Here is a 17,508-nt window from a genome sequence, read left to right as displayed (position 1 = left end):
AAACCCCAGAGTTGTAAGGGATGAGAGACACTGAAGTTCCACTCAGGCAAGCAGTCTTTATCTCTCTCTCTCTTTCTCAAAGAAGATAAGCCCACAGCTACACAGTTAGTTGCCTTCTGACTTCTGGCTTCTCTTCAGTCAACCCCATATGCTCTTTTAAGAAGTAAATAAGTTTCCTGCTTCATCCAAAAGTCAAGATGGTGGGAAAACGGAACAGTAGGAACACACAGGCAGGATTTGAGGGTCGGCTCTTTTAACTACCCACACCTGTGCACAGGTAAATTCAGCTCACCTGAATAAAATATGGGTCCAGAAACCCAGTCACTCAAGCCACAAGCTGTTGGAAGCCCTTGAAGGGCTAAGTATCTAAGTAAGGTATGAAGGTATCTTCCAGAATACAGGGGAAATTACTTTCTTTTTCCGTCCTCATTCTGTTGTACCAAGCCCGTGCCCGGCTGATTCATAAAAAGCACAGAAGAGTGATGCCACCGAGGTGGCAGAATGGAAAGTCCCAACCCACGTTCTCCGACTGGAACACTGACCAACAATGACATATGGACCAGAATTCCTTTAGGCCAGATTCCAGGTAGGAAAGCTGAAGGCCCCCGGGGAAGACAAAGCCAAGAAGAGCCTCACTGAAACAGGTAATAAGAGCACTATCGCTTCACCCACATCAGTCCCTCCCAAGCTGACATAAATCAGCGCCCGGAGAGAGCGCACCAGCACGTAACGCCCCCTTCAGGAGGGAACGAGAAAAGCAGAGCGGGGCATCCGATGCCCCAGCTTTCTGGAGGGCTGCCCAAGAGACCGGTGCCATTCGCACCTCACCTGCAGCACTGAAGGGACCAGAATTACTTGGATGCCTGGTGACTGGTGAGAACAAAATGGGCAGTGGCTTGTGGCTGGCATGGTTCGGCGTGATCAAAAGACACATCCCTCGAAGCTTCTTCCGCAGGAAAAGAAAAGAGGGAAGCATGTACCCCGCATTCCAGCTTTTCAAAGGGCTGCCTGAGGGGATGATATTGGTCTTGCCTGACTAAGGCTTCTGACAGGGAACCAGCACACTTGGACACTTGGGGACCACTGAGAGCAAGGGAGAGTGCGAAGCTCGTGGCTACAGAACCAGGGAACTTGGAGTGGTGCAGGCAGACCCCAAAGGCAGTGAAAGATTAAGAGCTACTGAAAAAGAAACCAGCCCCTCTAATTCACAATGGCTCACATAGTCCCAGAGAAATCACATCCCTTTCAAAAAGGTTTCAGAATCTCCATTGAGACTGATTGTTAAGGGACTTCTCCCTGTGCAAAGCCAGCGGGTAAAAACTGAGAGGGGTCTGTTTTTTTTCAGATGTGTGGAACCCAGAACAAAGCTATGAGATACATGACCCCATCAAAGGAACAAACTAACTCCCCAGATACTGACTCTGAAGAAAGGGAGGTATATCTTTATCTGATGAAGAATGCAAAATAACCCTCATAAAAATGATCTATGAACTCAAGAAAATGATGCATGAACAAAATAAGAATATCATATGTGGAATCTAAAAAAAACAGAAAGAAAGAAAAAAGAGGATACTAATGAACTCATCTACAAAACAGAAGCAGACCCGCAGACATGGTAAACAATTTTATGGTTACCGGGGGAAAGGGGGTGGGAAGGGATAAATTTGGGAGTTTGAGATTTGCAAACATTAACCACTACATATAAAAAGAGATAAAAAAACAAATTCCTTCTGTAGAGCACAGGGAACTGTATTCAATATCTTACAATGACCTTTAATGAAAAAGAATATGAAAACGAATACACACACACAGACACACACACACACACACACACGACTGGGACACTGTGCTGTATACCAGAAATTGACACACTGTAACTGACGGTGCTTCAATTTAAAAAAAGAATATCAGCATCACTTGATACCAAAGCTAGAAAAAGACACAAGAAAAGAAAACTACAGGTAAACATTCCTGATGAATATAGATGCAAAAAATCCTCCCCCAATACTAGCAAACTGAATTCAAGAACGTATCAAAAGGATGAAAATGGATCATACACTATGACCAAGCGGGATTTATTCTGGGGATGCAAAGATGATTTCGCCCATGAAATCAATCAATGGGACACAACACTGTAACAGAATGAAGGATAAAAGTCATATGATGGACACAACATGCAGAAAAGGCACTTGAAAAAATCTCTTCATGATAAAAACACACACCAAAGTTAAGTATAGAAGGAATTTACTTTAACACAGTAAAAGCCATATCTATGAAAAGCCCACAGCTAACGTCATACTAGTGGGGAAAAACTGAAGGCCCTTTCTCTAAGATCCGGAACCAGACCAGGATGCCCACTCTCACCACCTCTATTCAACATCGTATTGGAAGTACTAGCCAGAGTATCAGAAATAATATAAAAATACTATGGAAAATACTTAACCAAGGAGACAGAAGACTTGAATACTAAAAACTACAAAACATGGCTCAAAGAAATGAAATAAAACACGTACACACAAAAAGACGTCTCATGTTCTGGATTGAAAAACTTCTGTTGTAAAAGTGTCCTTATCACGCAGAGTGATCTACAGATTCACAGCAATCCCTATCAGAACCCCAGGGGCCAGTCCCAGAAGGACAAATACCATCCTACCTTTATGAAGCATCAAAAGTAGTCAAACTCACAGAAACACAAGGGTTGGGGGAAAGAGGAAATGCGAGCTGCTGTCCAATGGGCATAGAGTTTCAGTCACGCCACGCGGAAGGTTCTAGATCTGACACACAAGATGGTACTTATTAACAATACTGTGTTATACACTTAAATATGTTGAGAGTAGGTCTCATATTATGTGTTTTTTTACCACAGTAAAAAAATAAAAAATAAAAAAAAAATTAGACTCTCGGACAGATAATGGAATCATTACTCATCTCAAAAAGGTGGTCCTGAAATAAGGAATGCATTGCAGAATACACCTCCAGGAAAATGGCAGGTCCATGAAGATGAAATCATCCACATGGAACAAAGGGATGGGTTAAATTTTGTTCACAGTGGATCAACCACAGCAGAGTGTAAAGAGGAACAGTATTGGAAAATGGTAATCGTATATGGTAATGAGCATCTCAAAGTAGAAGTTAACTGTATGTCCAAAAAGAAAGTGAAATTGTCAAAGAATCAAGTATAAATCACATGATCTGAGGCTGCTGCAGCACAGCGATGCTTTAATGTAGCGCATTAATCATAATCCAATACAGCATAAAAAGCCAAGTGCAAAAAAGCCCATATTTTCCATTAGTGCAATTTCAAAAAGCACACTTTGAAAGATGACCATTGTACAGTGTATATGTGAACTGAATAGACAGACATTACTTAGATTCTTTCTTTGAGTGTGGATGAAGAAATATTTGGCAAGATTTCCAATCCGTTTTTTTTTTTACAGACCATACATTTTAGCTGAAAAAATCTTTACCCCTATTAACAGACTTGACTCTTTCATTTGTATTTTTAAGCTTTTAAATGGAGAGAATGTAGTTAACAAAATACTTATCGACAGAAAAAAAGTCTCTGAAGCAAATACCACAGACATATTTATATCAAATTTCTATTTTAGGATAAAAAATGAATGGTAAGTGAAATTTCACCATGAAGAGTCTATTTTAATAGTGAAATATACCTAGCTTCAAAACCAAAAACTTCTAATCTAACAACATACTAAAAATCAAAAACCCCTTTGACGTGTCCAACACAACAAAAGTCAACACATTCTTACTGTTATGAAAAGAATGACTGCAACAATCATTTGTACTTGTTAGCACCTTTTTACAAAGTTTTATTAAAGAAAATCCTTAATTTCCATACTATTAAAAATAAACAAATCTAAAAAACTTTCAAATGTTTTTCTCTACCATATCTCCCCAAAATAGGAAAAAAAATAGAGGAAATCATTTTTTTTTCTAAGCCATAATCATTTAGAAATTTTTCTATCGAATGTGAGCCAAACTTTTTTGGAGTTTTCAGAAGTAAGCTGGAAAAAAAGCCTTTCTATTTTCCATGGGTATTATTTTTTAGGTATACAAATGCCTATAATATTAAAAATAAAAGATATGAATAAATAATTCTCTCCCAAAGTAATCTGAACACAAGTATGTCTATACCCTGACAGGATTAATGTTTACCAAGAATTGGAAATTTCCCACATCAAGGAGCTTCATAAACATGAAGTTAGATTTTTATGAAATAATATAAACATAATCAATAGACTGGTAAGTACTATACTTTCAAATGTTCCCTCACTGCTGGTGGGAGTTTAAGTTTTTCTCAAGTAGAATTTTTAACATAATTCCAAAGTTTTAAAACCGTTAGCAATGTGATCTTTGTTTTCTGAAGAAATGATGAAAGATTCCAATCCAGAATTAGGTACAAAGATATTCACTGGTATTTGTATTAGAAAAATAAACCAAACATACAAAAATGGAGAAATTATTAAATAAATTATCAGAAAAGATTGTCTGCTCTTATGTTAAAAGAGGACAAAAATTACACACAAAACAATAAAGTACATAATAAAATGAAAATAGAGTATGACATTACATATACAATATTGTCCTTATTTATGCATTTGAATAAACTCTCAGACACGCTGAAATAAAAAAGGAAAGGACTGGAATGAAAAAGACAGAAAAATTTGTTAACAGGAGTGAAATGATCACGTGTGGTTTACATATGTTTTTATCCTTTGTATATCTTTCTTTTCTACCTTCTCCACAATAAACACATTGTCACTGAAAAGAAAAAAGCAATAAAACAAAATTTTACATATTCCAGCTGTAGATTTTATAAGAAGCAGTTTCTAAAACCAAAACCTATCCAGAATAAATAACAACACGAAAATGTGCACTCACCTCAATTCTAACGGAAATACTTTGACATTAAATGTATCTATCTCCCCCCGTGTAAAAACAGTGAACAGGTTACACCAAATGTAGGAAAAAGGAATTACTAATCGTTTCCAAATGAAATGACGGCTTACCCTCACAAAGCTTCTGCTTCATCACCTCCCTTATTTTGGATATTGCGATATAATCTTCCACATAAAACACGTAAGTGGATGAAGGCTTGTTGGCTATTGCTCTGAGTTCCGCATCTTCTGTTTCGGAACCAACACCGATGGCAAACAAGGTGATCTTACTGTCTCTTGCGGCTTCTGCAGCATCCTTGACTTCATCCTGGGATTTACCGTCGGTGAGGACCACCGCGATCTTGGTCAGAAACCTCGAGGATTTGGCGAAGAGGTAATCAAGTGCAAACTGGATGGCTTTTCCAGTCCTCGTGTTGCCTCCCAAGTAGTGAATGGCTTCCATCGCGGCCACCAGCTTCCCTCCTGAGTCCTGGCTGCCTAGGGGGATCTCCAGCACCGGGTAGTCACTGTACTGAACCACCCCGACCTGAATAAACTTCGGCCCGATGTCAAAGTTTTTTGTGATATTGACAAGCCACTTCTTCACTATTTCAAAGTTTTCCGGGCCGACGCTGTAAGAGCCATCCAAGATGAAAACTAAGTCTGTTGGAGCCGTACGGCAACCTGGGTGAAAAAAATCATCAGAGTTTATTCACTATGTTAAAAAAAAAAATAGAAACAGAAAGTGAGAGGTTTCAAATGCATGATTGTTTTAACTAACCAGATGGAGAGAATCTTTTCACAATGTATGCGTACATAAAGTCACCACGATGTGTACGTTAAACATCTTACAATTTTATATGTCAATCATACATCAAGAAAGTTGACTTTTTTTAAAATAGAAAAAAATAATAGTAATCAGTTCATAGAAGTTTTGTTAAGATTAAGATACACTGCCTAGCCTGGGAAAATTCTTTACAAATGAGGCTATGATTTTTGTTGAGATGTTTGAATTATCTTGTTATATTTTAAGGATGAATGATTCAGCTCTTAAAATAGGGAATAAAAAATGGAAGCTGTAAGTGGATATGGGATCTAGATATCTCTTTGCAGGGGTAGGTATTACCATAAAGTAACCTTTTATTCTAGTTCTCTACTGAATTAAAAAACACAAAAAAAAATTAATAAATAAATGCATGATTTTAGCTCTACATTAACATCATCGTTTATCAATAAAATATGCTTATTTTAACCTGAAATATGTATAAAATGTATATAAATCAATGAGTGGGGGGAAGAAATTAAAAACAAACTTTCTGCCAACTTCAGGACTCAACTAGCCAACATAGATCCATATTCTTTCCTTTTTATTACTGAAGTATAGTTGATTTACAATGTTGTGCTGGTTTCTGGTGTACATATTCTTGATTGGGTTGATAAAAGTTAAATGAACCAAGATCACAAAAGCAGTCACTCTTGCACTCCATGCAAGATAGATTTCTGAAGGTCTGATCTCTCATCTACAGCCACTAATATAGTCAAAACATTAGCCTGTGCGAAGTGAATCTGTTTCCAAGGCTGTAAATCTCTTTCTTTCTCTGTAGAGATAGATTCTTGTTTTAAGATACCAGGAAACACATGTGATCGGCACATCTCAGAACTCGACCGGGAAAAAAACAAAGACTATCCAGGGTGCAAGTTATACCCAGACGAGTTCTAAACACTTGTGGAAAACAAAAAACACTTCATTCTCGTTTCCAGAGTACACAACATGCCCCTAATCTGGTTTCATTCTTTCAGGATGCATATACTGAATACCTACTCTGTGCCTGACATCATGCGAGGCACTGGCTTCAAGCCTACAGGAGATACCTCAAAATGCTCACAGCCTAGGAAGATGGACAAGCGGCTGGTTAGAGAAATTTCAGAGAATTTGGAGAACATTTAGGAGGGGGTGGCCACTTAATTATGGAAAGACAGGATGATTTTGAGGGAAAGTTGACAGGCAACCTGAGATGTGAAAGGAGAGAGCTTTAACCAGGTCAAGAGGAGGCCATTCTAATCAGAACAGCATGTGCAAAGGTCCAGAGGTGAGAGACAGACACAGCCCAAGAGACAAACTGGTTTGTTTGGGTAACTCCAAGGGTTTGTAGCAGCCAACAAGAGGTGCAGAAGGGAACAATTGTACTGGCCCTTTCCTTCCCCAACTTCTGCACTCAAAGCAACAAGAATATTGCTGTTTTTGGCCCATAGGATAAGGATCCCATGTCCCTGGAGATGATGAGTTGGAAGAAAATGAGATGGCAACTTTTAAAACCTATGGTTTTACTCAGGGTCTCCCTTAAGTAATGGTCAGATGCCCAATTTAGAGTTATAATAAGGATGATTTATTTTCTGTATATATTGCCAATAAGGTATCATAATTGCAAAGGATGGTACTGGTGAAAAAAGTTGCTCGGTGACAATTAGTACTAGTATTTTTGCCTCTCTTTGGAGTAAACCAATCAATCAACCTCTCCCTCTCTTCGCCTCCCTCACTCCCACCTTCCTCTCCTTTCCATTCTTTTCCTTATCTTTGTCAATTATGTATCTGGGATATTGACAAAGTTCACATGGAGAGGCCTCAATTTTACAGTGATCTCAACTCACCCATCACAGTAACCAGCAAAAGCAAACACTATTGTCAGGCAAACATGTATTAACAGTCAAGAAGTTACCCACCCCCCCAAAAATTTGCCAAAATATGGATTTGCCTAAAAACTGTAACTGTGATCATGACGTCCCTCCTCAGATGCTATATGGCAGGTGGTATCGAAGTATGCAGACAGGCGTGAGGGACACTAGTCTAACTGCCTGGCCACGGTGGCCACCGCGGGAGTTCAAGGCAGGGACAGCACAAGTAGAATTCAGCCCAGAGGCAAATTTTCTAACCCAAGGGAATCCAGTTCACCTGTTATTTTTGGAATAACAGGATGACAGGGTTATGCTTTTATTGGAGTTCTGTGGAATAGACAGACAGGAAGATCGTGTTTGTAGGATTCCTCAGTGTTGCCTTTCCTCAACCCTGTGCGGTCTGTTACTGCCTGGACCTGCGAGTGTTTGTGTACCACTCGATTCAGTGGTTATAAATTCTTGCAGAGTTATTCTTGGGCTCTTTCCACCCCTTTCCAGATCCATGGGGCATGTATTTCATAACTGCAAAGTTAGCCAAGCACATGGCTACGAAAGCGAGCACTGCCATTTATAAACCCCAGACGAACTGCCACTCCAAGAGACCTCCTTCTTAGAGAGGCAATCACTGGAGGGAAGGGATGCACTGAAGGTCAAGGCGTAGTTCAAATACTCATTACAACTCTAACCAGACATAGGTATGACACTAAGCAAGCCCCTTAAATGTGACGACTCTCTTTTCCCACTCAAAAAAAAGAAAGACTATCTGCCTTGTAGAGTGCTTGGCGGTGGGGGGGGGGTGGGCTGAACTATAAAAGTGTTTATGCAGACATTAAATATTATTGTCAATAAGTTTTAAGCCAAGCTGAACCAAACTGTCAAACCGTCTGATTTAACTGTGATAGAAACCATAATTCATTTACAGCAGAGGGTTTATGTTTATGAGTTTTAAAATATGAATCTAAGCAAACTTTTAAACAGAAGTATGGCATCTGTGAAGGATGGCCTGGGTAGCAAACTGCCACTCACAGAGCCTACCTTCTCCACCACAAGACCTCCTACAGGCGATCAGAGTACTAGTCACTGTGTGCTGAGACGTTTAAATGCCTTACCTTATTTACAAGGACTGTCCTATTATCTCTACGCAATGACCTCATAGGATGAGGTCCTGACAACCGTCCTAAGAGGCAAGTACCTTCTTTATCTCCATGTCAGGAAGCTTATCAACAGCTGAACTTGGACTCAATACCAGATGGTTTACTCCAGACCCTGATGGGTTAATAAAATGAACGATTCGCATAGAATTTTCTCCGAATGACCTCTCACAGCTTTTCCTCTCAGTTAATGGGTAACATAGCAATTCATCAATTTTAGGGAATCGCAGCATCAAAGACATGAAGAATAAGTTAAGCTTCTTAAAGCCATTGCTTGAGCTCCTCTAATCTGATTTGCACAATTAATTTGTTGATAACAAAAAAGACAATGTTGAGGGTTCTTACTTGATCTTATTTCCCCATCGTCAGCTAAGGCAGAATTCTGAAGAAGCAAAACTATCCAAAGGAATGTAATGTGATGAGCCATGTTTCTGTTTTCCTTCCAATATTTTGGTTTTAGGATTCCTAAAAAGAAAATAAAAAGTTAAATATATCAGAAAAATAAAGACAAATACCTAACTGCGATAAGTTTAATTGTTTAAATGCAATATCCAGTTGAAGTACAGTTACTAACCTTGGAATTAACTTATGCATCCAAAATAGCCACATTGCAAATGTATTGATGCAAGACAACACAACAATGATTGGGAGCTAAGGAAAGCCCGTGATTAGTTTTTTAATTCACAATTACCTTGGGAAAGCAAAAACTTATCTAAAACTTTAGGCTTTGCTCAAAATATTTGCTAGAATTGCCCCTTTTAAGCAGTCTGTAGAACCTTAGCACATTTTTTATTACCTCAATGGTAGCAAACATCCTTCTTTTAAATATGGGTTTTCATTTAAGAAACACTCAAAGGGTATCTGGTAAAAATATCTATATGATAAAGCTGAATGGCAAGAGTGAACTTTTTTAATGGGGTGTAAGTATAAGAATTAAGATCTATTTTATGTAACTCAGAAACACTCAGTTTAATACGTCTTCTAAGTTAGTCCAAGGGCTTCACTCCTGGTTAGAATGTGGAAAGTTACAAAAGACTATCACTCCCAAACATGCCAGATAAACTGTAAACCTATAGTCTTTTAAAACACAGAAGAAAAAAACAAGGTTGAAAGAAACCTAAAAGATCTAAATTCCAAAAGTTATTAATCCTTTATAGGACAGAAAACATTCAGAGGTGCTTTTGTCTCTAGCAGAAAGGGATCCGTCCTTCAGGAGGAGGGAGAATTTGCTACAGTATGAAAGATATCAGTCAAAGCTGGTGTGACAGCTTAGAATCCAGAAAGGTCCAGGCTGCAGAGAAAGGATGCCCCCATCCAGCAATTCCTCCCCACACCTCTAAACTGGGTACATGGAATAGACAGGTAGCACAGAAAACTGAGAGCAGTGCAAAGCAGTCTAGAGACAACCACTTCCTCCCTCCCCCTGTTCAAGAACCCAGGGAATTCCTCAGATACAAATCCTCCTCTTGCTGAATGTTAGGGGAGAAGCAACAGAATGGAGAAAAGTCGCTCCGAGGCATTCCAGCCCTACAACATGAGAAAAGAAGGAAAATGAAAAATCAGTATCTAAGCTTCCACCTAGAGAAATAACAACAAATTAAACCTAAAAGGTAAAAAAAAAAAAAGAACAATCAATAAAATAGAAACAATAAAATTAGAGTTCTTTGAGCAAATAGATATACTTAAAAACCCTAGAAAGAATAATCAAGAAATAAGACAGAAAACATAAATCACCTAAGTCAATATTGAAAAAGGAGATGCCACTACAGACCCTACAGACATTAAAAGGACAATGAGTAGACAGATGGAATGGACAGTCTTATAATACACTATTTACTGAAATGGATCTAAACAGAAATTATTAAAGAAATTGAATTTTTTAACCAAAAAGTTGCCCACAAAGAAAACTCCAGTTTCCAATAGTTTCATCAGTAATTTCTACCAAACATTTAAAGAAAGTAATAATAATAATAATCAAACACTTTGATGAAATGAAATGAAATGAAAATAGAGGAAAAATCTCCCCAGCTTCTAATATGAGACCAACATAACCCTAATAGAAGAGAAAGATATTACAAGAAAACTATAGTTCATTATCTTTCACAACCAGGGTGTAGAAATACATACTGAATTATTAGCAAGTCAAATCTAGCAATCTAGACAAAAGATCATGACCAGTGAGGGTTAGCCTAGAGATGCAAGATTGGTTTAACATTTAAAACTCAACTGATACAATTCACATTGCTAAGAAACTGAAAAAGAAAAATCACCTGAATATCTCAATTTATACAGCAAAGGCATTGAATAAAATTCAACACCCATTCATGATAAAACTCTCGGCAAACTAACAGTAGAAGGGACTTCTTCAACTTTATAAATGGAAGCCATCTATGAAAAAAATCGACAGCTTAAATCATATTGAATGGTGAAAGACTAAAAGCTTTCTCCCCCAAATCAGTAGAAAGTTAAGGATATATTCTCATATCACTTCTATTCAAAACTGTACAGGAAGTCTTAGGCAGCACCACATTCAAAATGAGAATAAAAGATACAAAGACTATTTAAAAAGAAAGAAAACTGTTAATTATTCACAGACAACATGATTATCTCCATAGAAAACTTTTTGAAATCTACCAAAATACTAGTAGAACTAACAAGTGAACTTAGCAAGGTCACAGGACACAAGGTTAATAGTTGTTTTTTTTTTAAGTGTAATCTATATACTAGAAACAAAATAGAGCAGTGGATGTAATATATCAAATACTAGCAAAAGCATCATAAAGCTAGAAATAAAACAACTGAAAAATGTGAAAGTCCTCTACATTAAACTATACAATAATACGTCATTGAGAGAAATTAAAGAGCGTGAATAGAGAGATCTATACTCATGGGTTAAAAGATTCAATATTGGTCACACATTAATCCTCCTCAAATTGACCTACAGACTCAACACAATCCCAATCAACACCCCAGCGGATTTTTAAAAGAAATTGACAAATTTACTGTAAAATTCTTATAAAATGCAAATGATTTTGAATTACAAGAACAATTTTAAATGAAGAACAATCTAGATAAAGAACAGTCACGATTAAGAAGAGCTAAATTGAATTTGCACCATCTGATTTTGACTTACTATAAAGCTACAGTAATCAAGAAAGTGTGCTGTTGATGTAAGGATAAATATATAGAATAGAACACAAGACAGTTCAAAAATAGACCCACACTTATATGGTCAATTGATTTGCATTAAAGTGCCAAGGTCATTGAATGGGAAAGGAAAGGCTTTTCAATAAATGGTGCCAGATCAACTGTATATACAATAAAGTGAGCCTTGACCCCATCTCACTCCACATATAGAAACTAGATGAAGCATAGATCTAAAGGTAAAAGCTACAACGATAAGGCTTCTTCTGGGAGAAAACATAAGAGAGTATCTTCCCAACCTTGGGACTGGGCAAATTTTCTTAGGACACAAAAACCACTATGAATTTTAAAAATGGATACACATTAGATTTCACCAAAATTAAACATTTCTGTTCCTCCAAAGATATCATTAAGAAGACAAGCCCATATTCAGAATAAAATACTTATGAAACATGACTCACATACAGAATGTAAATATTTTTTTAAAAGTCAACAATAAAAAGAAAAACAATCCAATTATTTTTTTAATGAGTAAAAGTCTTGAACAGACATGTCACATAAGAAAATACAGAAACGGCCATTAAGCATATTAAATGTTTCTCATCGTTAGTCATCAGAGAAAAGTATCTTAAAACCACAATAAGATATCATTTCACACTCACTAAAATAGCTAAATTAAAAGACTGGCAATATCAAATGTTTATGAGGCTATTGGAGAAATTGGAACTCACACACTTTTGGTGAGAGTTAAAAATGATGTAACCACTTCAGAGAACCGTTAGATTCAGTTTCCTATAAAATTAAACTATGACCAGCAATCCTTCTGCTAAGTATAAAACTTAGAGAAATGAAAACATGTGCCAACAAAAAGACTCTAACAATGTTTGTAGTAGTTTGATTCGTAATAGTGCCAAACTAAAAATAACTCAAATGCTAGCCCCAGGAAAATGGATAAACAAGTTGTTTGGTTATAGTCACAGAAAGGAACAGAGCAACAACAACAAAAAAAATGAACTATTGTTATACCCAAGAACATGAGTAATTTTAAATGCATTTGGTTAAATGAAAGAAGCCAAACACAAAAGAATACTGAGAGCATGATTTCAGTAATATGAAGTCCCAAGATACAAAACCAATCTGCGGTGTTAGAAATCAGGAAACATTTGCCTTTGATGAGCGAAGTCAACTGGAACGTGGTACAAATAAACTTGCTGGGTGTGAGAAATATTCTACATTTGCAGCGATGGTAGTCAGGAGCATAAATTGGTCTAAAGCCATTCAGCAGAAGGCTTAAAACCTGTACAATTTGTTGTATATAATTTACACCTCAGTGAAAAACAATGAATCCAAAATCATCACTGTCATTTTTAAAATGAGGCTGGTTGTCTGGACAAAGAGCTATAAAGGTCAAAAAATGTCAGTGAGAGGCATTTTTGGTGAGTCATTACCAGGATGTACTGTTTTATGGCAACAGTGTGTACTAATAAAAATTGACTAACTTCCTCCCCAAAAGCCTCAAAATTAAGTTATTCTGCTCCTCTACCAAAAAAAACCCCTCATTATTTGTATGCACCATCTAATTCCTTCAGAATCCTTGGGCTACAGTGCATGTCTAACTGCATTATATTTGAGATTGACAGCCGTTAAAGCAGATTATATGAAAAGGGCATTGAATACATACTACAGCCATGTGATTTAACCATTGAAAGACATAACTGGGATATTCCATAAATACATTTTACAGCTATTTTATTGTACAATATACTCAGCATATATACTGAGGCATAACCAGTTTTACCATTTACTTCAGTCACCTGAGGAGCTGGTTAACATACGGATGCCCTAGCCCTACCTACACATTAGTTTCAGATTGCAGGGCAAGGGGCCAAACATATAAAATGAAATGAAGTGAAGTGAAGTGAAGTGAAGTGAAGTGACGTGCCTCCCACTTGCTAATGTGCACCAAAGTTCTAGGAATTCTAGTATAAGGCAAAGCAGAAATGATAAGAAAAAAATAAGCCTCCTATCCCCCAGTAGAGCAAGGTAGCAACCCCAAATAGGAAACCCTAACTCAGAAAATCTTCACAAGCAAAATTTCTAAGAGTTGGCTACTAGACGTGTGGTCAGGCAACTTTAGCATCCCCATATTTTGAATGGTAACATGCACACAAGCCACTTAAGAGATCTTGTTTAAACTGCAGATTCTGATTCAGTAGGTTTGGTTTACAACCTAGGATCATTCACATCTAACAGGCTCCCAGGTGATGCTTTAGACATGGAAGATTCTGTTTTGGAAAAATGGAACCTTTCAATGCTACTCTTTCAATCCAAAGAGTTCTTTATGGATAATGAAAAAGGAGGAAATTACTTTTAACAGACTGTAAAAATTAAACTGAGCTCGCCTGTTCATGTGGAATATGCATGAGGCAAACTATACACCAGGCAACCCAGGTGATAGATTTAACACTGCCACCAACCAGCTATAATTTAATATCTTTCTTATAGTGGTCTACTGTTCAAAAAAAAAAGGGATGAAACTGGCTATCTGTAACCTTTCTTTCAACTACAGAGACAATGATTCATCTTCCGTAACCTCACAGGATTGTCATGATGAAATTTTACAATCTGCAATGCTGGAGACAACAGTGTGTCATTTAACCTGGGCAAGAGTGGAGGAAAGTGACTCTGACTTGGGTACCACGGCTTGCCTGCCGCAGGCATCAGTAACAGTCCCACAACCCCAACTCAGCTTCTCTCACTCCTAAATTCTTCCCCCTATATTCATACAATGACAAATATTTATCAAGTGCCTATGGTGTGACGGATAACTCTTCTATGGGCTGGGAATTCGGAAGTGACCCAGCTAGACAAGGAATCTGCTTTCATGCCGTTCATGCGCCAGAGACTAAATGATTGGGTGAGATCATTTCAGATAGTGGTGGGAGCTACCAAGAAATGGAAACAGTAACGTAACAGCACTTGGGCCAGGAGCAGAGGAAGGGCTGCTTCCCACTTGGAGGTCAGAGACGGCATCTGCGATGGGACCCTGAGCATCTTGACCGACGGGAAGGAGACATCCTTGCCCAGAACTGAGGACCACCCTGCCGCCTGCGGATGGAGCACGTGCGGCTGGTTCTAGGAACAGAAGGAAGGTCCAGGAACCAGAGTGAGGGAGCAGGAGGAAGAAGGGCAGGGGCTGCTGTGAGGTAGGAGGACCCCACATGGTCTGTTACCTTCAGAACGGTTTCCTCTAAATACAGCGTGAATCCTGGAGGGTGTTAGGCATGCGCGCATTACCACGAGATTTTCACACTGAGTAGAGCATCCCACTTTCAAAGTCAAAATTCTCTAGCATTTAAGAATTGGTTTGAAGTTTGCAAATACTAACTACTATATGTAAAATAAACAACGAGTTGATACTGTAGAGCACAGGGAACTATATTCAATATCTTGTAGTAACCTTTAATGAAAAAAAGTATGAAAACGAATATATGTATGTATATGTATGACTGGCACATTATGCTGTACACCAGAAATTGACACATTGTAAACTGATTACAGTTCAATAAAAAATAAAAAAAATTAGGTGATTCCCAGAGAAACTGTCAACTGATGATTATCCTATTTATTTTTCTTCTCTCTTCCATTTCTTTATCTGCTGTATCATAGTCTACTGCCACCACCACTAATATTTTATTAAAATCAAAATAGATACTTGTAAGTAAATTTCTGATAACACTGGATACAAATGAAAGCAAACGCCTGGTCTCCTTGCAATTAATGTATCTTTCCTTGGGTCCACTGGCTGGAAAGGCACCACCAGGAATGCAGAAATGCTTTGAAAAAGAGGGACTATCCTGAAAAATGCCATCTCCAAAAGTGATTGCTGAGCTTGGTTGTAAAACCTTCAGACAAATTTGAAGACTAAAAAAAGTCCCCTCGTGAGACATCAACCCTCATCTTTGAACTAAATTGTAAAAGAAGGAAAGGTGGGGAAAGAGAAATTCTGGTCCCCACGGTTTTACAAACACACGTGTATTGTGTTCTGTATTTCTAACATCAAGGTAGTAGAAGGAAGCGCCAGATGGGACAGGTGGAAGAGAGAAGGGCAAAATGCTGGCAAACCAGTGAAAGGATCAAGAATGAGTTCTTGTATATACGTCTGTGTGTAGACTTTGGTTTGTTCGAGTTATCATTAAAACAACAGAAGTACATTTAGAACTTTCGGAATTTCATACGTCAAATAATGCCCTCCAAAATATGTAATTCATCAATGCCACCTCGATAGTGGGTAACAATTAACGGTTAACTACACAACGGACATTTGTCATCCTATTTCTCTAGACAACAACTTAGCATGGTAGGCAGACAGGTAATTATAAATCCCCATTTAATAGGCAGGAGGCTAACAGATTCCAGGGAGCTTCTGTTTTGCACTTTGCAGAGTTTGCTTCGTACATTGCAAAGTGGGAGACCGCTTTCTTAATCTGTTTGTGGGACACGTTACATAGCATCCATTTAAGCCGCACAAGAAAAAGTGAATGACAGTAATTTGATTGTCTGTAGTTTGGGAGAGTGATTTAAAATCCCATCTGGCCATAGCAGCTTCTAAATAGTCAAGCAAAGAAAGAATATACGTGTCTGTGTAATCATCCGAAATGAGACCAGTAAAAGATGCCCAAGGAACATGCAGTACAGAGTATTTTATTTGCCTGTGGCACCAAGTCCACTGAAATCAGGCCGTGGGATGCCGCTGGTCATTTTAAGTGTGCTTATGAATGCAGCTCTTTTTTTCTATCCCGGAATTCCTCTTATATTAACATATATTAGCATAATTTTTTTTTCTTAACACAACTCAAATTTTTGCAACTATTATATCAGAAAAGCAAAGACATCCCCAAAGGAAAAGCTAATAAAATTTTAAACATCTAACCCAGGTCAAATTGTTCTCCAACCTCCTAATCTTCCATTTCTTCCACGATCCACCACGAAGAATGCGGAGTAACAAGTCATATGATGTGATTCTCGTCTTAGATGCGTGCCTACTTGGAAAATAAAATATAGGCATATGCAAAGCTAAATAGAAATCCAGGGTAATAAACAGACAGTAAATGGCACAGACAGAAGAGGAGCCAGGGTGAAAGAAAATGGGTGGAAATGAGCAATTCATATTCAGGTGATACAAATAAAACCATCAAAACAAAACTCTGGCCCCTCAGCTGTGGCTTCTAAATACCATTTCCCATTAAAAGAAACCAGGGCTCCTTAGGGAGAATAGCAGATTCCAGATCTGGAGGACATGAGACAGAGAAATCTTGTCATTCTAAAAACAAAGGAAGTCTCAAAAGCTGCCCGGATTAGATCAAAAGGACCCAAGAGCTAAGTTGAGGTGCTCCTATTAGCTAAAGATAAATCCGTTGGATCATTAAAAACACCAGAAATTGACACAGCATTGTAAACTGACTATAACTCAATAAAATAATAAGAAAAAGAAGAACTACAATGAATTGAAGTATAACAATTTACTCAACCTTTGAGTCCAAAAAAGATACATAAAAACAAAAACAAACATAAAAAAAAAAACCCAACCACCCTTGATCACTTTCAAGGTTGCTAGGACTCAAATAAACAAAAAGCATCAAGCA

The 17,508-nt window shown here is 37.8% G+C and overlaps 1 protein-coding gene across 1 annotated transcript in view; it reads right to left on the bottom strand.

Moving 5' to 3' along the window:
* COL21A1 (collagen type XXI alpha 1 chain) overlaps positions 1-17,508 on the bottom strand; it is a 164,679-nt gene that overhangs the window by 105,118 nt on the left and 42,053 nt on the right. The window contains exons 2-3 of the mRNA XM_072944782.1: positions 9,065-9,184; positions 5,028-5,579 (exon numbers count right to left, since the gene is read on the bottom strand). Of these exons, the coding sequence (XP_072800883.1) occupies positions 5,028-5,579; positions 9,065-9,146 (634 nt within the window). The 5' untranslated portion in view covers positions 9,147-9,184. The remainder of the gene's footprint in view (positions 1-5,027; positions 5,580-9,064; positions 9,185-17,508) is intronic.

This window comes from Vicugna pacos, chromosome 20 (genome assembly GCF_048564905.1).
Source record: "Vicugna pacos chromosome 20, VicPac4, whole genome shotgun sequence".
In the NCBI taxonomy this organism is placed as follows: Eukaryota; Metazoa; Chordata; class Mammalia; order Artiodactyla; family Camelidae; genus Vicugna; species Vicugna pacos.
Note: the sequence above shows the minus strand (reverse complement) of the source record. Positions and strands in the feature narration are given on the sequence as shown.